At 36.4% G+C, this 21,298-nt stretch overlaps 1 protein-coding gene and 2 long non-coding RNA genes across 3 annotated transcripts; all 3 read right to left on the reverse strand.

Annotated features, from left to right (window-relative positions):
- Positions 1-1,153: 1,153 nt before the first annotated feature.
- On the reverse strand, positions 1,154-3,863 carry LOC125610226. The gene is made up of 2 exons (XR_007340250.1): positions 2,462-3,863; positions 1,154-2,386 (listed from the first exon to the last, which is right to left on the reverse strand). It is a non-coding gene; the product is annotated as an uncharacterized LOC125610226 (long non-coding RNA).
- Positions 3,864-8,011: 4,148 nt separating this feature from the next.
- Positions 8,012-11,053, reverse strand: LOC106349855. Its single transcript, XR_007340251.1, has 7 exons — positions 9,953-11,053; positions 9,803-9,886; positions 9,466-9,619; positions 9,031-9,350; positions 8,834-8,956; positions 8,653-8,754; positions 8,012-8,413 (listed from the first exon to the last, which is right to left on the reverse strand). It is a non-coding gene; the product is annotated as an uncharacterized LOC106349855 (long non-coding RNA).
- Positions 11,054-16,579: 5,526 nt separating this feature from the next.
- Positions 16,580-21,247, reverse strand: LOC106351363 (transcription factor MYB58). The gene is given in 3 exon segments (XM_048782375.1): positions 16,580-17,209; positions 17,288-17,515; positions 17,517-21,247. Coding segments are annotated over 3 exon segments (954 nt in total). The 5' UTR covers positions 17,660-21,247; the 3' UTR covers positions 16,580-16,626.
- Positions 21,248-21,298: the final 51 nt, after the last annotated feature.

The following is a 21,298-nucleotide window of genomic DNA, read 5'->3' on the forward strand; positions in this document are numbered from 1 at the left end:
AATATTTTATTCTTGTTTTCTGGATAATTTGAATATTAAAAAAAAAAAATATTATTATTTTATTGTTATGAACTCATACTTCAGGTTCACCAATGCAGAAAAAAACAATTACAGGTTCATAACTATTCATGGACCCACAAAAAGATATTAAAATAAACTTGTGAACCCCAAAGAGGGGTTCACCAATGCTCATGCTCTAATAAACTTATGTTTGCGCTTGCTTCTCTACAGAGATTTTAGGATTGAGTTTTATAATTTCTGACAGATGGCAATGGAAAGGTCGTATATCAATGAAAGAATGGCCAACAGTTTCATGTACTGGAATGATTGTGTTGAACCAGATGATTTAGATGCAATGTGGATGGATCCTGTGGTGAGAGGTGAAATGGTTAAATGTTGGTAGAGGCTAAAGGGCAGAATGTTTGGATGAAAACTTGTATAGTTTTCATTTGGCTTCCCTTCAAGCATTCCTTGTTAGTTGTTACTGCAGGCTGTTGCTGATATTACTGTCCGAAGACATTTTGATTCAATACTGGATCCGGTATGCTTCACTGTCACCTATCCCTGAGTGTTTTAAATCATGACGCAGAACATGTTTTCAAAGCGGGCAGTTCCTTGAAAAGCTAGTACTTTTGAGCCTTCTTGTTTTATAGCTGCTCTTGAGATCGATTATTCCCTTTCTGAACTCAGAGTTTTTGCATTTCTCTCTTCCTCTGCAGGAAATGGTAAGTGACCGCAAGCCGCTCATTATGCGGTACAACAAAAAGACAAGGAAACTGGCTTAAGGATGTTACAAGTGTTTGCAAAGACAGCAGAGTGGTTGGCTCGGTACATTATCATTTCTAGTTGGAAAAAAAATATCTTATGGTCAAACTTTATTGCAGAGGATCAGGAATATAATGTGGAATATCTTTACAGTTTCAATGACAAAAACCTATACTTCTCTTTGAACTAGTTAAATATCCATGCGCAGCCAGAGAAGTGAAGAGTTTGTGGTCAGAGCATATAATGGTGAGACAAAAAAAGGCTACTCACAAATATAATCAACACTACCATATTGGAAACGTTACCTTGTAGTGGAAGAGGCTCTCCCTTCAAGGTTTCTGCAAGGAATTGGTTCAGTGTGCTTTCATATTGATCCTACTGATCCCTCTTCACCAGGCTTTAAACATCACTTGCTTTACTATATTTCAACGGCAAGACAACTCTTTTAGTGGACAATATCCATTTCACTGATACTGTTTAAACATCACTTGCCTCTTGTTTGTGATATTTAGTAAAGCAAACATCACTTGCCTCACCAAGCTCTCATCCTATTGTATGTACTTTTTGATTAAAAGAGATGTGAACAATTAACAGAGATTCATCACACAAATGCAAAAAAAGAAAAAAACGTTTTTTCTTCTTGATCTTCAGAATCCACGGAGCTTCTTCTTTCCGTAAGGAACGTAACCGTCTCGCATCATCTCCCACGTACTTGGGAAGTGCGGTGGAATCTTCAAGCGCTCTTTCCCTGTTCCATCGAAAAGACAAATCGGCGAAGTTTTCGGCGGCGGAGTTGGCTGCGGCGGCGGAGTTGTCTGCGGCGGCGGAGTTGGCTGCGGCGGCGGAGTTGTCTGCGGCGGCGGAGTTGTCTGCGGCGGCGGATTTCTCTGCTGCGGCGGCGTAGGCGTCTGCCTTTCCCTGGTTAAATACTCCCACGCAGCTTCGGCGACGTCAATTAGGGGTGGGCAAAAAACCCAAACCGAACCGAACCGACCCAACCAAACCGAAGTTAAACCGAACCAAACCAAACCGTGCTCTTTATGTAACCCAATTGGTTCATGTTTTACTCAATCCGAACGGTTTGGTTTAGTTTGGGTTTAAACCGAACCAAACCGAACCAAACCGATAATCCAATATATATATATATATATATATATATGTATTAACATATTGTAAATTTTAGTTAAAGTTTCGTTTTTCATTTTTTCATAAATTTCATATCTTTAAAAAATAATTATAAATATAATTCAAATAATACTATTATATATAAAATCATGTAGCATACGTTTTTATATTCTCACTCTATTGTTTATGAGTTGATTATTTTTTAAAAAAGTATAAAAATGATGCTTCATATTTTATAACCAACCCGAACTACACCGAACCAAACTAGACCATAATAATGTAAACCGAACTAAATCTAAACCAAACCGAACTGAACCGAATCGAATTAAACCCAAACCAAACCCAAACCAAAGCTACTTTGGTTTTAATTGATTTGAGTTTTATAAAACCCAAATTATCCAAACCAAACCGAACCCGAAACTAAACCGAAATGCCCACCCCTAACGTCAATCAACCACGTAAAGTCCTTTGGCTTCTTTGGCCTGAGTTGGTTATTCTGCAATAAACAAGATTAATCAGAATCCAATCAACACCAAGAATTCGAAACCCTAGATTTATGAAGAAATCGCACCTGATCTCCATTCTCCATTGTTGCTTGTTGCAGAGACGTTCGCGATAGCTTTGTTTCTTTGCGCGCCGAAGCCAAAACTTTTGCTCTATTCTTTATAAGCTAACTAGTGTAGGCCCCATGCTACGCACGGAAATAATTTTTCTTGCGAAAAAAAAAATCTTAGTTATATATATAAACTGTTAAAAAACAAAATAAAAATAAATATTACTTATTTACTTTAGATCGGTTTAAGTTCAATACTGATATAAATTACTTTGTTCAAGGCAAATATTAATTTGAAGCTTTCTTAACTACCTTTTTTTCTTCCTCTCCGGATTTTCTTGTATTTTCTCTAATTCCAAACATGTTTATGAGAAATTTATATATTTTCCTTCTTGTTTCCAGTAATTCAATCTAGTGCTTCATTAAAAATCTCCCTGTAAACAATTTTACAAATCAAAGGTCAGAAAAACAATAAGACGGAAAAAAAATCAGCATGTAACACGTAATTTAAACTACTTTACACATTAGTTTGAGAATATGTGATCTTTACTACCTAAGTATGCTGCTATAATTTAAATCTAACTGAGACATCAAACATCGATTAAAAACTCGAATCAAAATGGCTTTGTGAAAGAAATCTGTTCTTAGCTGACACATCAAAGCATATTCTTAATTGACACTTACAGTGACTGAAGAAATCTGATCTAGGAAATTATGGACTCCCTTCAAAGGTTGTTTGCAGCTCCATGTTAGAAGAAGGACATGATTCTTTAAGAGCTCAACTGCTATCATAGTTCCTGAAAATATGTTAGCAATGTTCTAAGTATGACAAAAATTCTCCCTAATAGATATCCCTCTTTTCAACGTTTATGGACTTTGAAACATTACCTTTCTCACGGTATATTATCTATCCAGCTTTAGTGAAGATGAACCATAGGAACACATATAGTTGCAGAACAGACACAAAAACTATCTCAACCACAACATGAACATCAACACATTGTAGTTAATAATGACTCAGGATGATTAGGCAAAAACCAAAACATATAGCAAGATCCAAAATGGTATTAAAAATTGTAAAGAGATATACATACTTACGTATCTTGTTCCTCTATTGCTCCTCAAATCTTCCTGATGGAATCCTCCTAATATGACAAACCACACCTAAATATAAGACATACAATACAACTATGTACTTTTCAGATTTAAAGTTGGAACAGAACACCCTAATAAATACGAACATATTTATCCTATAAGTGTGTTTTTAATCGCATATTGTTTTGATATACAAAAATTAAATACACTTCCGGAATGGATTTAATAATGACTTCATATATATCAGGTTACTAGGTAATAACCCGCGTCTTGCGCAGAATGCGATCATTAGTTTCGCTATTTTTTAATAATAAGATATTAATATGTTTAATCTGGATATCGGTTTGGTTTTAGGTTGTTGTTTGATTTTTAATATCCTAAAATATAACTATTATTTTAAATCAATATTTATTTGGTTTGTTCAGTTGAAATGTTTGATGTTTTTGTTTTTTTTTCCTGTGATAATCAAAAGTTACAATTATTTGTTTGTTTTCATGTTATGAATCTTAGATAGTCGTGATGTCGAACCAATGGTTTTATATTATACTACAATTTGGTCGATAGTGAAAGAAGCATTAAGAAAAAAATATTTTAACTTACAAAAAAATTAAATATTTCAGTTGTAATAAATACTTAGTTATAAGGTGCTCATGTCAATGTGCACGTGTATGTGTATGTAAAAGTATATAAAGATGGTTGATAAATATACAAAGATACTATTAATTAATATTAATGACATTTTTTTCAAAATAATACATGAAAAAAAAAATTCTTAAAATGAAACTATTTAAAAACAAAAATATTGTAAAATTTACATAAACTATAATATATATAACTTATATATAATTCTTTAAATATATGTGTATATATATGCGTATAACAAATCAAATTGGATATTCGTTCCTATAAATATTGATATTTGTGATTTGATTTTTTTTTTTACGGATATTGCATTTTAGTATTTGATTTGCTTCGTAGAGTAATAGATATCCGGATTTTTTATTCGAATTAAAGAGGATAGCGAATAGAATAAAAATTTATTAATAATTTGTCGAGCTCTATTCCTAAACAGTAAAAATAATGTAAAGAAGAATCATGCATTTGAGTTTTATATTAAAAAACGTAAAATATATAGTGTGAACATATTTATGTAGAGTTTGGTTGAAAAACTCTCTACATGTGACATGTGTCCATTTTAGTGTAAACGCATTTATTACAATGTTTATACACGTGACATGTATCTAGTTTAGTTTGAACGCATTTATTACAATGATTCTCATTTAATATATAAGGGATAACCTGGTTTTATATTAAAAATCAAACATAATTAAAGCTTTATTTTTCATAAGGCTGATGTAGACAAAGCATTAAGGATCAATTGTCAAGCAGTGGAAAGTATTTTCCTATTCAAAATGAATTTTACTTGTTAGAACATGGTTTGAGATCCATGCGTATAGTGCTAGTATCCAAGGAAATATAACCGAGCGATGAAAATATGATCAACCAACATTACAATTTAAACTTAATTTTATAACTCACCTGAACATTATAAGTTGAATATCTGAAAAAGTTCAACCTTTTCTCCTTAGATTCTTATAGAACGGAAACTTAAGTATAAGTTTTGATATGTTTCCTGCAAAAAAGGATCACATACATTTAGGGTGAAAGTATGTATAGAAGATTGAATTGAGATGGAAAAAAAGGAGACGTGTCTAAACCTCTACAACTGCAATTACCTAGAATCCATGAATAGAAGAAAAAGTTACACAAGAGAAGGTAGGAAAGATGAAGTTCATGGTGAGTTTTATAATAGAAGGAGTCAGACCGGTTTTAGAGATCGTGAAATCAATTGGTTTTGTATGAGAAAAATTCGGGATTTTAGAGTGAATGATTTATGCTAATTTTGAAGAGAAAATGACTATAGGAGACACATTCTAAGTTCCTTATTACACAAAAGACATTTTAAACCTAGAAGACATTTTCTTTTAGTGAATTTACCAACCTAACCTCTAACTAATAGAATTGTGTATTTCTTAAATTTTCTAATTAGCCACAACAGACGTTCCTTTTTAAATCAAATAAAATATTTTATTATAAAACAAACCAGGTGGTTGCCCGTGAATTCGCGGAAATAAGTATTGTATACAATAAATATTGTACATATAATTCAATAAATTTTGAATAATAACTATAAATATAAGAAAATTTTAAAGTCAAAATATTTTGAAAATCTAAAATTTTAATGTTATATTTTTAGAATCATGAGATATAGTGATAATTCAATAATATAATTTAAGTAGCTAAAATATTTATTTTAAATGATTTTGATCAAATGATTAACAAATTCATGATCAAAGAAAATAATATCTATTTTAAAACATTGTATAATCATAGCATCATCTTATCAATTTTAAAATAATCATAGAATTATCTTATCTATCACTTCATTATTATAATGTTCGATCAATCAAACTATCAAATTAAAAAAAAATCTTAAAACTTACATGTGATATAAATGTAAGCAAAAATAACTTAAGTGACTTCTCGTTTTAACATATAATTTTATTTTTATAAATTATATATATGCTTTTATAAAGAATCTTAAACTTATGATAAGTTGATTTCACAAAATATGATAAATATTTTTGAGTTTTTCAAAAAACATTATTAATAATTTATAAAGCATTTGTAGGCTTTATAAGATTTTAATAGTTATTATAAAATTATATACGAATATAATTCATTATGTAAAATTTAAAACTGATGACAAAAAAAATATTTTTGTTATTTTATATAAAATATTTGTTCATTATATTATATAGTTTATAAATAATATAATTGATCAAACATTACTGATCTTTCCATAATTTCAACATTTAGTTACCATAAGTTATTATCTGCAATATTCTATAGATTATTTGGTAAGTGATATTAATTGATTATAAACTTACCATTAATTTTAGATCTAATTAAAATAAATAAAAATTAAAAATCATTGACCAATCAAATTATAACAATTTTTTGGAACTTCATCAGTGATCGACACATAAGCGAAATTCATTTAATATATAGGAGGATAACCTTATCTCTTTTTTTCGAAATCCCTAAATAGAGTCAAGTCTCACGAACGAGACCAAACCCTAATACCTTTCTCCTTTTCAATATCTTCTAGATCTACAAATTTGGGCGGCTAGACACTCCGACTTGGAAGGCCAGAGAAATTGTTCCTGAATCTTTGTCTATGTGTCTCCATTTTTGTTCCAGACAACTTTATGTGTTCTCTTCCGCCGCATGTTCTTCTCCGCCGATTTGTTTCACAGACAACCACCGATATGGAAGGTTAGATTCTGATTTCAAAATCAACTACTTAAGTCTACTTTATCTTCTCGATCTAAACCTCAACTCTTTGCATCTTGTTTAAAAATTTGCAGAGAACATCGTCTTCCTGAAAGACTTTTTGAAACTGATAGATTCTCATATCGCCAGCTGAAAATCTCCTGACCACAAATATCTTGATAACGGCTCGACTGACCACCGCTCACCTGTTCACAAGTCTCCTAACCAAGTCTTCTAGCCACAAGTCACATGACCACAACTTACCTGACCACAACTCACCTGCCAAGTCTGTTCACAGCTCTCCTGACCAAGTCATTGCTGACCACGACCACTGAGAAGTCATTTCATCCCTAGGTTTTTTTGTTCAGGAGGCACCTTTTGTTGTACTACTAATGTGTCCTTTCAGCTATGTCTTCTCATGTATTTTAATGCCATCAATTTAGACTGAGTTGTTCTTTTGGTATTTAACTAATCTATTGCTCTCTGTTTGTTTACTTTGCTCTACTTTTTGATATCCATCAGGGCTTATATTTGCCCTCTTAATTCATAAATTCAATCTGAAAATTTAATATCACTCACAATAACTAAACAAAGAAAAACAGCAAAAAAAAACCTTAGGGTCTTCTTTGTGGACGAGCCCTTCATGTTAGTAGAACACAATGTTTTATTTTCGACCCCTAGAAGAGCATTCCCACCTATTAATAAATAAATATATTTTTCTTCATCTTCTTCGTTAAATAATATTTTCGGTTTTATCCCCCGTACTACTTCTTTATTCCATAATTTACCTCAAATGTTTTTTTCTTATACCTATTTATTTGTTATATTATTTGGGAATTAATTTTGCTTTGTTCACTATGATTTTAGTTAATTTTTAGCTAATTTTTTAAATATTAATTTAAATAATGTCATTATTTTAAAATAAGTAAAATATTAGAATTTGAGAGGTGATTTTGGGTTAGGATTGCCGGTTCTATTTATTTGATCTCGGCTCTGGGAAATTAGTGAAAATTCTACAAAATCAAATATCGAAAATTATATAACCATATGTTTAATATAATCCAACTTCATAATTTATAACCATTTTAAACACATTTGTAAATAACTTAACATGTTAATTGTATATTAGAAGTAAAATAAAATACCCTCCCGCTCAGCGAGGGTTAAAATAGTAGTTCTTATATACCAACGTCAGATAAAACAATTTTGACTAAACGCCTCAAACCAATTTTATTACTTAAACATGTTTATGGTTTTGGTAAAAGAAAAAGGGAAAGAAGAAAATGGTCAACAAATATCTCCCTCCTGACCCAAAACATTGAAAAAGAGTAAAGATTAAAAGACTATGTTTTACTTTGAAGCTTTATTGTGATATGGCGGTTTGGACTGGTTCGAAGTTGCAGCAGTTGTCATCACATGTAACCGACCAGCTATCTCAGTGAAGGATGGCCGTGTCGTTGGATTAGGCGCCTAACACTCTTCCACATTAGTATTCTCCAGTCAGACTCACAGTAACTTGGTATAGCTTCACTATCCCACCTGCACTTGACCGTAGAGTAATTTAGACATGGTCGTGTCCCAGACCAAAAAGAAACGATCAGGCAAAATATACAGATAATTCCCCATTGGAAAGTTGGAAACACAACAACCGAGTCCAGAAGAAGAACATAACCTGATTAGAACCTCAGTTTCATTGAAAATCAGTCAAAGCATAACTCAAACTAAACCAAAACATTAATCTTATCAAACCGACCTAATGGTAATCGGTAAATACGCACCTATTATTGCACCATAGTGCATATTAGCATATGGTTCCTCTCTCCCTGTCTCTCTCCAGTCAGAATCTCCCACAAGGCTATACCAAAAGAGAAGACATCCACCTGCATGTGTAAACGAGTAATAACTCGAGTGGTTTCGTTTCCATTCTTTTTACTCACTATGAAACATTATATTTTTTACCTTCTCTGAAACTTTGCTGCTGCTACCATTTAGAAGCTCTGGTGCCATCGATGGAAGGGTTCCACGTACACCACCAGATACTAATGTATTTCTTTTAGTTTTCGACAAACCGAAATCACCAACCTAGAGTAAGAACAGAATATAAGGCACACAATCTGATGTTGTTCAAAAAAGCATCATACCATTGAAGCTTTTACCTTGCAGACCGGGCGAGAGGGATCTTTAAGGTTTACAAGTAAGTTATCACATTTCAAAATCGAAGTGAACAATGTTTTTGGCGTGCAAATATTTCAGGTGTCTGAAAACATAACACAAGGAAAAGCAAATAATCTCTTAACCGGCCACCAGAAAAACGTTATAAGAGAGATTTGTACCTATCTTTCCAGATTAAAACATGTCTCAGAGAGCCATCAACCATGAACTCTGTTACAGTAACTAATGTTCCACCAGGTCCATCTTTTACAACACCATAAAATGGAACCACATTTGGATGATGAAGCTTTGACAGAATTTCAGTCTATGAAATAGGAAGAAAAAAAAGAAAAATATATTGATAAACACATCCCACGAAGTATAACATATGCAGTATGCTCACGGAAAAATATGCAATGGAGAAATGCAGAAACACTCACTAATCTCTCTTGTTCCGAAGATCGACCAGCAAATCAACTCTTCTTTATCCTCTTAATGGCAACATCTGATCCTCTCCATTTGCCATGATACAGTGTACCGAACGTGCCAGAACCAAGTGCCTTTAGCTCCTCGAGAACATCATTCATAAATGATCTAGAAACAATTAAGAACAAAAGAATCAGACCAAGGTTAGAACTAGATCATTAATTTGATGTATGATTCTTCTAACATGTCCGAAATTTTTAAAAAAAAAAACACTGGCACATAACCTGTTCTCAAGTCAAATGCAATCAAATAAAGGTTCTACCAGGTATGAGATTTTAAAATCCATCATACCTGCAACCCACTTGCATCATAATCTGCCAAAGGCGAACCAAGTGGAGGAAGCTGAGCATTCCTTGTTTCTGTATTTTCATCATCCTACAAGTATTCATCCTCATTAGTACATGCTCGTTATGGAATCTTGTAATCAAATCTGCTATATACCTCATGTTCAAAATCCAGAGTCCTTAGATTCTCAACCATAGCACCAAACTCCTCACTCTCTGTGACCTTCATCTGTGCATCCTCGTCAGTGCCAGCAACATAATCACAATCTTGACCTTCATTCAGCTGAGGATCCACACTATTCTCTGCTGTAATACCATCTCTGGTCGTGATGCCGCTTGGTATCCACTCCGCTATCTTCCATGTCAGATGGAAAGCCTGGGGGAACATCTCTTACACTGAACTCTTCCTCGGCCAGTTTCCGAAAATAAGACCAGTTTTTAGGATCATGGTTCTCTACATTCAAACTAACACCAGCACCATCATGCTGATATGCATTGACGCCTGGAGGAATGTCCTCAGAGAGTGCCTTTGCAAATATTTCAGAGAGGATGTCTTGAGGGAACCAATCATTGATGTCAAACTTTTCAGTGAAGATAGTGAAGATGTGCTTTTCAGTTACTGACGCTGATGGCCAGCGTTCGTAAGAAGAACAAGGCTATAGAGGATTGTTGGAGATCAACCCCAGTTAACTGCGAAGGGGCAACCCCTCGGCGCTCCTGACATCAAGCTCAGCTAAACTGTTTGCAGAAAGGCTGTCCAGTCTTTCAAGGGTTTAGTTGCTTCTCGATCCATCTTCTCAAAGACTTTCAGTGAACACGAAACCAAACCATAAACTCCGTAGAGATGCAAAATAGCACTACTCAGACAGCAAACCAGCCACAAGCCGTGAAGTTGAATCCCTTGTCTTGAACATAGAACCAGACGGACCACAACCTGTTACTAAAACTGAGCAATCACAAAGCCACTTGGCCCTTATACCAAGATCACACATCATCCGCAAAAAGATATATCCCTTCCCGGTAATCGAAGAAGCTTCGTTTCTCACAGGTAGAGTGCGTGGTTGATTCGGCCAAACTCTGTGTGCAAGTTTGTCAAAGTGTTTGTGTGTCGAACACAAAGACGAACCAATCCGTTGACTCAAAGCGCATCCACACCTTTCTCCTCCGTGGCTTCTCTAGTGATCTGAGAGAAACCATCTTGGTGGAAACAAGTTAATTCGAGCGAGAAACTTCCACTCAGTCTGGTAACGTTTCTTCCACCTTTTTCAAACATTGCGATATCCACTTTTGTTTCGTCGGCGGTTCCCAGAATGATTTGAAGCAAAACAAAATAACCGGAAAGTCGTACCAAATATCGGAATTATATTGAACCGGTTTCGCACGAGACACTCCACTTTCTTCGTACATCAGATGCAACAAAGTTTTGCTCAATGGCTGTCAAGACAGACATGAGCAAAGCTTATGATCGGATAGAATGGAGCTTCGTAAGGGAGGTTCTGCGCCTACGTACTGGGGTTTGATCCGATATGGGTAAATTGGATCATGTGCTGCATTGAGTCTGTCTCCTACTCCTTTCTGATAAATGGAGTTCCACAAGGGTTGGTGAAGCCGTCTAGGGGGCTTAGACAAGGCGACCCGTTGTCTCCACACATTTTTATTCTCTGTACTGAAATCCTATCGGCGCTTTGCAATAAAGGCCAAGAGAATGGGACTCTACCGGGGATTAAGGTCGCAAGAGGTAGCCCTGCCATCAACCATCTGTTGTTTGCCGATGACACGATGTTTTTCTGCAAATCAAGTCCGAGATGTATTGCTGCTCTAATGAAGATACTCTCCACCTACGAAGCTGTATCTGGACAAAGAATAAACCCTCAGAAATCAGCTATAACATTTTCGGCTAAGACACCAGAGCTTGTACGCTCACGGGTTAAAGACACGATGGAAATCTCGGCTGAAGGTGGCATTGGAAAATACCTAGGCCTACCGGAGAACTTCAGTCGAAGAAAGAAAGACATCTTTGCGTCCATTGTAGATAGACTCCGACAAAAATCGCATAGTTGGACGTCAAGGTTCTTATCTGGAGCCGGAAAACAAATCATGTTAAAGTCTGTTCTCTCAGCCATGCCCTGCTATGCTATGTCATGTTTCAAGCTCCCCATGTCACTCTGTAAGCAAATTCAATCTATTCTCACTCGTTTCTGGTGGGATGCGAATCCGGAGAGGAAAAAGATGTGTTGGGTCGCCTGGACATCTATGGCAATGCCTAAATACGCAGGAGAACTTGGCTTCCGGGACGTTGAAACGTTTAATGATGCCCTCTTGGCGAAAATAGGATGGAAGATTCTAACGGAGCCACAATCACTGTTGTCTCGGATTTTATTGGGCAAATATACGAAGAATTCCACTTTCCTAGAATGCTCTGTTCCTTTGACTGCTTCACATGGATGGCGAAGCATCCTCGCTGGTAGGGACTTACTACGAAAAGGATTAAGCTGGGCTATAGGTAACGGTGAATCAGTTCGAGTATGGGGTGATCCTTGGCTCTCCTTCAAAACTCCCTTGCAACCGGTAGGACCTCCATCGATAGAAGGCATTGGCTTGAAGGTCAGTGATCTGCTATGCCCAATATCGAATCAGTGGAATATTGAGAAGATCAGGGAGTTTTTACCTCAGTATGAGGGAGATATTTTGACAATAAAAACAAGTTCAGTTCCCTCCTATGATACTTTACGTTGGCTACCAGAGAAATCAGGAAGATATTCAACAAAAACAGGATATGGAATTGGCATTTTAGACAAAGGTATGGACCAAGAAGCACCACAACCGATTGACTGGTTAAAACACTTGTGGAATGTTCGTACTTCACCTAAGATTAAGGATTTTCTCTGGAAAGTTATAAGAAAGGCAATTCCGGTTAGTGAGAACCTAGAGAGAAGGGGAATCACAGCCTTTACGTGTAAGAAGTGTGGAGCTCCGGAATCGGATACTCACGTTTTTCTCAATTGCCCAGTGGCGGAGGAAGTCTGGAGTCTACTCCCTCTATCTATGCACCCACCAGCCTCACTCTCTTCTCTCTCAGAGCTCCTGAAAACGGGAACAAATTACAGGCCGCTACCTCCGACAGGTCTAGTCTCACCACTCTGGCCTTGGGTTGTGTGGAATTTGTGGAAAGCAAGGAACAAGCTGGTATTTGAAAACAGAGTGTTCTCGGCCCCAGAAATAGCTCTTAAAAGTATCTTGGATGCCAAGGAATGGGAAGCTGCGCAACAAACCTTACCTGCACCATCTCACATACAGGCCGGAGACTTACAGGCCTTTCGAAGATCACCTACTCCCCCTCCTACCTTTCCTCCTGGCGTACTGGTTTGCAAAGTTGATGCAGCATGGGACGCCACCTCCAGAGGTTGTGGATTAGGCGGTGTGTGTTCAGGTGATGTCCCCCGAATAATGCTCAACATTTCAGAGTTTCACTCTCACGTTTCATCAGCACTTTTGGCAGAAGCCTTAGCTGTCCGTCTCGCAGTAGTGACTGCAGTTTACTCAAACGTCCGATCCCTAGCGGTTCTCTCCGACTCACTTTCCTTGATCAACTTGTTGAACAAGGGAGAGTCCCAACCTGAACTGTTCGGGATCATGTTTGATATCTATCATTTTATCCCTCTCTTTGATTCAGTCTCTTTTACTTTTATCTCGCGGAACTTCAATATCGAAGCTGATTCCTTGGCGAAATCAGTTCTCGCAGCGTCTGTAACAAACTCCATTGTTGGAGTGTAAGCTACTTTTATATTAATGCAATTAGTTTGATCAAAAAAAAAAAATATTGAACCGGTTTTAGTTGTTTTTTTCTTTGTCGTGATAAGGCCTAAATAAAGGTCGGCGACTTAGACTAGGTTTGTACGGGTATATAAATAATTGTGCTGTCATTCTTTCAGCCTCACTAAATCTAATCGTCAGCTGCTCTGATAAAATAGATATGTGTGTTTTCTTTGCAAAAACGTTCTTAATAACATTCTTTTTATGAAAGACAAATTATATATAGTTGTGTTTGCGTGAAAGCTACATTCTTTTCTTCTTCTTCTTTTTGCCGAAGTATATTTTTTTTGTCGAAAGCTGTAATTTACCATACTATCTTATCGTTTACACATGTGAGAGTGATGGAACTCTTTGTAAGTGATTCAAAGGCTGTTTTGGTGTGTCTGGGAATAATTAATTAGCCTCTTTTGTTTACTTAGTGTCTTGAGAATGTTTCTAGTTGCCGAGAGAACAAAAATATTGGGGGTGACTTGATAAGGAGGCTGTTGCATGTGTTTATCAGTCTCATCCTTGAATCTTCTCGTGTTTTTTTTTAATGTGTTGAGTTTCATTAGTTTATGTGTAATCACTTTGTTGTCCCAAACTTAAGATTTTTTTTTTGTCAGATTGAGCTTATGTTTTGATTCTGCTATAATACGGATAACTATAATCGACTCGAAACTAAATTTTTCAATTTTGATGTTTTGGGTGAAACATTTTGGAAGGATGAAGAGAGACCTTTTTGCCTCTATAATTGATTGGATCAAGCAAAAGGTAAAGAGTTGGTCAACAAAATTCCTCTCAACTGCCGGCAAGTTGGTTATGCTCCAGAGCGTGCTCTCTCCTATCTCTTCCTATTCTAAGACATGCTTCAAACTCCCAAATTCTTTGTGCCAGCGTATCCAGTCGGTGGTCACGCGGTTTTGGTGGGACAACAACGAAAGTACTCGCAAGATGGCTTGGGTTGCATGGGATAAAATAGCAACCCCGAAGGCAGTTGGTGGGCTTGGTATGCGGGATTTCATGAAGTTAAATGACTCTCTATTAGCAAAAATTGTGTGGAGACTGCTGTGTAACCCTGATTCCTTACTAGGAAAAATGTTGAAGGGGAAGTATTTCGCAGACAACAACTTTCTTCTTGCTTTAGAAACTACTGTTATCTCTCACGGCTGGAGAGGCATTTTGGTGGGGTGTGATCTCTTGTTGGAAAATATTGGATGGGCGGTTGGAGATGGGTTTTCTATCAACCTCTGGCAAGATCCCTGGCTCAGCCTTGACGCGCAAGAAAGACCTATGGGACCCTCTCCGGAATCAGCTTCTGCCTTGCTTGTGTCCGATCTCATGGTACCAGGAGAAAGGCGGTGGGACAGAAGCAAAATCCAACTACTGATCCCTGACTATGAAGAACAGGTCCTCTGTTTGAAACCAAGCCTCTCGGGAGCGTCGGACAAGATTTGTTGGTTAGGCTCGAAATCTGGAGAGTACTCAGCTAAATCTGGATACTATATAGTTGTGCAAGAAGACAATGGTGAAGAGACCTTACCGTTGTATTTCAACTGGAGAAGAAACGTTTGGAACTTGGACATTGCTCCAAAAGTGAAGCTTTCTTCGTGGAAACTGCTGAACGGGCCTTACCGGTTGGGGAAAGACTGGTCCAGCGACATATAAACGTTGATCCGACTTGTAAACGCTGTGGAGGCATATAATCTATCACTCATCTCCTATTATAGTGTCAGTTTGCTCAAAAGGTCTGGCTTCTCGCCCCCTTTATTACTGAGATGGATGTTAAAGGAATGCTAGATTTACACTTGGTCTGGCCCTCAGTCTGCAATAAAAAATGCTTACCACCTTCTGGGATTGTTGCGGGAGGACTCTTCCCCTGGATCGCGTGGGCTCTCTGGAAAGCCCGTAATAGATATGTGTTCGAAGGCTTACTGGCCTCGCCGGAAGATACTCTTTCCTCTGCAATCGTGCTAGCTCGGGAGTGGAGTGCCAATAGTAAACCAGAAAAGCAACTAAGCAATGGAAGAAAGTTTCACGAACTTCCACCTACCCATGGAGCTACGGTGGTGAAATCAGATGCGGCTTGGAACTCTGACTCAAATACGGCAGGCATGGGTTGGGCCCTGCTTGCACAACCACAAACGCAATCTTTTCAAAAGGTGATGGAGTTCGTCTCCTCCCCCCTCATGGCGGAAGGCTTGGCGCTTAGAGAGGCGGTGGCTACCTGCCGAAGGCTTGAGTTGAAGGCATTGCGTTTTGAATCTGATTCGGCTCCGCTGATTAAGAGTCTCAACTCAAATCCTCGGACCCGGAGCTGCATAGCATTGTAGCAGATGTTCTCTCCTTCTCTGACATCTTCGATTATGTCTCCTTTGTATGGATTCCTAGAGCAAAGAATAGTTTAGCCGATGGGCTAGCTAAGAACGCCTTAAGTGTATCTGAACATGTGGTTGTTGTGGTTGTTGTGGATGCTGTTAATGCTTCCAACTAACCTTCTCATTTCAATTAAATATGTGTTTCAAAAAAAAAAAAGTATACAGTTTGGGTTAAGGGTCTAGGATTTGGGTTTAGGATATAAGGTTTAGGTTTAGGGTATAGGGTTTGGGTTTAAGATTTACGGTTTAGGGTTGAAAATTTAAGATTTCGGGTTTACGGTTTAGCTGGCGGCATCAGCGTTGTTAAAATTAGCATTATTCTTTTTTTTTAGTTATTTTTAAATAAATTTAATATTCTTTAATTAGTTGTTTACATGACACTTTGATTGATCCTAGAAGGAAAAGTGAATTTAAAGGTTCATAAGTTTTGTTCAGCAATTAATCTTTCTCACCTTATATTTATGGATGGTTGCTAGCTGATAGGCTTACTTGGTTTCACAAGCAATCTTTTGCAAAGAAAATTTTAACGCTCTGTGTGTAATATCTACGTTTCTTCTCTATTGATACTACATGGCACATGCGCTTACCTGATCTTGTTATTTTACTAAAAGTTCCAAGAATTTAGCTTTCACTGAGTATAATCAGTATAATTTGAGTTTGTTTATGGCTTCGTCAATGGTTTATCAAGAGCTCGTAACTCTCCAAGGTGATGATGACGATGATTCTTTGTTAGCATCACTATGCTCCGTTGTTGTTGGCTATCGTTTTCTTCTAACCCGAGTTCGGTTTCCAGGTGCTTGAACCATTTCTCAACTTCATCTTCTTGGGAGTCTTGATGAGCCCTTGGAGCCAAACTGTTCTCAGGTTGTTGGAATGAATCTAAACCATTAATGAAACTCCATATTTCAGGATCTACACCAAAAGATATCTCCAGCAGCTCTGGTTTGTCTACCTCTTGTAACGTCTTCGTAACTTCGCTATGGCCTTCTAAATACTGAAACGTTTGACCTATCTGTACACCGTCTTCTTTGCTAGAGATCTTGGAGCCACCAGAAGACATAGACGCATTAGGGGATGACTCTTGAGATGTCTCTTCTCTATTCAAAGAACCTTTTGTTGCCGCTTCATCACGATCGGCATTAAGGTTGGTGTTCGAGCTCAATCTTTTCTTGAGATGGGTATGCCACACATTCTTTATCTCGTTGTCTGTTCGTCCTGGCAGTTTAGAAGCAATCTTCGACCACCTGAAACGAAAATGCAGAAAAGATAGTCACCATCCAAAAACTTTGAGCCACACAAGACAATAACAAGATAGCACATACTTGCTTCCAATGCTCTGGTGAAGTTTAATGATGGTTTCTTCTTCCTCTACGCTAAAATTGCCACGTTTCACATCAGGCCTGAGGTAGTTAATCCATCGAAGACGACAACTCTTGCCACACCTCAACAATCCTTTCATTGCATGCATATATAATATAGACACAAAGAATCAGAACAAGAAGATGACAAAAAGCTTAAGGAAGACCAAGGCTTTAAGATCAGAAACATTACGTACCAGCTTGTTCTGGGAGAGATCTCCAATTTTCATGACCATACTTGTTAATGAAAGAGATGAGTTTCAGGTCTTCGTCGTAGCTCCATTGTCCTCTCTTCACTTTGGTTTTGTCACAACATGGCGCTCTTCCTTTGCCCATTCTCTCTACTCTCTCTCACATACACACGTTTGAGATTTTTCTTACCAATATTTATACAAAAAAATTGGTGTGTGATCCTGACTTTTAAAAACATGTTATAATCAAAAAACAATGACAATGGTCAAATCAGATTTGTTTAAATTAATTACTATCAATATTTGTGGTTGAATATTCCTTCTTTTCTAATTATATACTTCCCATTTATATGTCAAAATAAATAGTAATTATGTTATAAATATTATCTCACATTGAATTATAAATATTTTTGAAACTTCAATATTGAGTCTCACAATTCCTAGTCAATCTAAAACATCTTAAAATGCCTCTGATATATCTTTGTGATTATTATCGTTCTGTAAAAAGAATTGACTAAGCTTGTATAGTACAAACTTGCGCAACTTATATTAGTTAATAACTTAATATTAGCTTATAGTAAACTTTGAACTTTGACTAACTCAGTATGGGTCATTAAGTCTTTTCTAAGTCAAATCAGAAAGGGCCATAACGATTTTTCTGTCGATGGCTACCAACTTTTGAAAACGTTTCCACAGAAAAAGAGAAAAAAAAAGCGGATAATTCATATAAAGAACTTAACTCATAATTGTTTTTCTCTATGCTTTTGAGATAATTGATCTACCAAACGAGACGCAAGTATGCTACTACCTTTAGGCCGCCATGTCATGTTAGGAAATGTACTAGATAAATAAATTTGAATAAATCATTAGTCTCTAAAAGAATAGAAGCATAAATTAGAATTTGACTGGCTAGGGTTTTAAGAAACTGTGAATGAGTATAGTAATTTTCTACAACCTCATTTACGTATAAACAACAAAGCAAAAAAAAACCTAGTATAAGCTCACAAGATAAATCTTTTCACAGGTCCTTAATTTTTTTTTGAAACACAACTGTCATTAAAATAAAAAGATTTTAAGCAAGAGCAAAGCCCTCACTTGATGCAAGTAGTACTTGTTTTGCAAGCATATCAGCTGCTCTGTTTTCTTTCCTAGAAATTCAATCAAACGAGATAAATTCAAAATAGTTCGCAATGCAGCGAATATCCGCCACGACTCCATACAAGTAGAGTGTTTCTATTCTTGTTGCTATTAATAAGCAGCGATAAATCAGCTTCATATTTCAAGTTCCGGATTCCCAGATCCTTGCATTTCAGAAGCGCTGATCTAAGTGCCAATCCTTCTCCCATGAGAAGTGAGAACACATGTTGCTCCATTACCGCAAATTGTAGTACTTCTTCATGTCTTGTGATGGTCCATTCTAAGCCAGCCGTCGACTCTCCCGAGCGCCAAGCTCACAGGTCCTTAATTAATATAAGGAAGTCCAATAGACTACAGCTAATCTTTAAGAATTTTTATAATTTTGTATTTTATTTTTTTATAAAGCCCTACCTGCTGCCATTTTAACCAAACAACTATTACCTTTAATTTTTATTAGAAATTTTTTTTTAATAGTAGACTTTCCCCGATTTAACTTCTATATAGACTCAAATTTTCAAGCATGATCAACTAAAATTATGCTGACCAAAAAAAAACTAAAATTGCAGTCATGCATCCAGTTTATGGCTTTTGTGTGAAGTTGAGGTGGCATATATCAAATCTCAAAACAGAAAATTTATGAAGGATGTATAGAATTGAATGTTACTAGTCATTAAAAAATATACAGATCCGATCATATTTGAACCCACCAAGTGTTCCCCAATTCTAAAATGAACCTTTCAACACTAAATCACCTTGAGTTGGTTAACCAGTAAAATCAATAGAAAGTGGGAGGACGTTGCAGATGTCAGGGACGGACACTCCCTCCTCTCTACGTTCTACGTAGGCTACTTGGATCAATCGCTTACTTAACATACAGTTGGTTTTCATCTCTCATAGAGAGTTCAATTTAATAGTGAGGTTATGGTTTATATTTATTTGAGTCGATATTCATACTTGCATGAACAATATACATAGTTTTAAGAGTACCCAATTATCTGTCATGACTATTTCATGACATTAAATTTAAAATAAATATGTTGGATCTTGAACGAAAAAAAATCAATTTAAATTACTGGATTGAATGTAAATGTCTTGCTACAGCAGTAGATTACATCTATATATAATTAAGTAAGATCTATTATAGGTTTCAATTGTTTGGTGAACAACTTACGAAACGTTATTTAAACTTGAATCAATTAAGTTTCACTGAAAGAGAAACTTTAGTAAACTAAGTTGAAAAATGTAAGAAAGTTGAACTGTCACAATGAGAAAAAGAAAAAAATATTGTACTATATCTTAACTTTCCCCTATATTTTACATGAACTTTTTCTTGTGTAAATATGTTGTAGTTCGGTGAGACACTAACAATGGTCTTGATGAGACACTAACAAAGATATTGTACTATATCTTAAAGAGAAACTTTAAAGTTCGGTGAGACACTAACAAAGATAAGAGAAACTTTAATGTTCACACTTTGGTCGCAATTAAACAAGATATTGACTGCCAAACAAAATCGTCTGTAGCAAGAACCATATTTTATTGACTTTTGTGTTAACAATGGTCTAATTGAACAAGTTATCCGTACCTTCACATCAGAAACCAACTATACATTAACTATCTGAATGTGTAACAATAAAAAGATCTTTTGATACAAAAAATTCTAAAATTGAATGTATTTGTAATGATAAGCAAACAACGTCGTCTTCCATGCTCCATCCTTTCCCTAAAACCCTATTTGAATGTATTAGATACAAAAATATTCTAAAACCTTCTGGTTCTTTCGGTCTCTCACTTTTGGTGGGCTCTTTCGTGTGATGTCGTCAACCTCTTCGTTTCAACTATACTCAAGCCGAGGACTCTTGAAGTTTTTGTTGTCTCGTCTGATGGTTTGAGGCTCACTAGAGCCTGGTCTAGCGTCATCTCTATTCCATGCTCCATCATTTCCATCATCCATGTCTCGCCTCCTCCGCCCTCCAGATCGTTTAAGCTCGGTCTAAAACGATATCCAAGATCCATGCCATCAACCACTACAAACATACCTTGTTGTGATTCTCTCACAACAAGTGTTAAGTTTGGTATCCGATGTAGGTGGAAATCCACTCCGGCGTCCATCTTTGAACCATCTGTTTATAAACCTGGCGTCCGATGTAGGTGGAAATCCACTCCGGCGTTCAGCTTTGAGCCATTTGTTTGTGAATCTGGTGTCCGATGTAGGTGGGAATTCATTCCGGCGTCCAGATATGAGCCATCAAAAGCTAGTAAGGTCATGTTGTCGGCGCACAACTCTCACTTCTTCATTTATTGTGGAGAGTACTTCACTACCATGTCTCCTTTTTATGAATGGAGAAAATTTCTCGGATTTTTTTTTGAATTTTAGTTTCAGTTTATTCATCGATTTGTTATCTTGTGGAGCAGTCTGTACGGGGTCTGAAAGTGCAATCGAGATTACTCCAGTTTTTCTCGTTGGTGAACACTGTCTCTCAACGTCACTTGTGACTATCTCTCAGCTGTCCAATTTTGTCTGGAAGCTTTATCGACGCATTCAAACTTGGCGTTGAATTTGTTGTCAACTTCATATGAAGATTTATCATGCTTGTTTTTATTGGTTGTTGTAGTTTATAAATTGTTTTAATGTGGATGTTTAATT

This window comes from Brassica napus, chromosome A6 (genome assembly GCF_020379485.1).
Source record: "Brassica napus cultivar Da-Ae chromosome A6, Da-Ae, whole genome shotgun sequence".
Lineage (NCBI taxonomy): Eukaryota > Viridiplantae > Streptophyta > Magnoliopsida > Brassicales > Brassicaceae > Brassica > Brassica napus.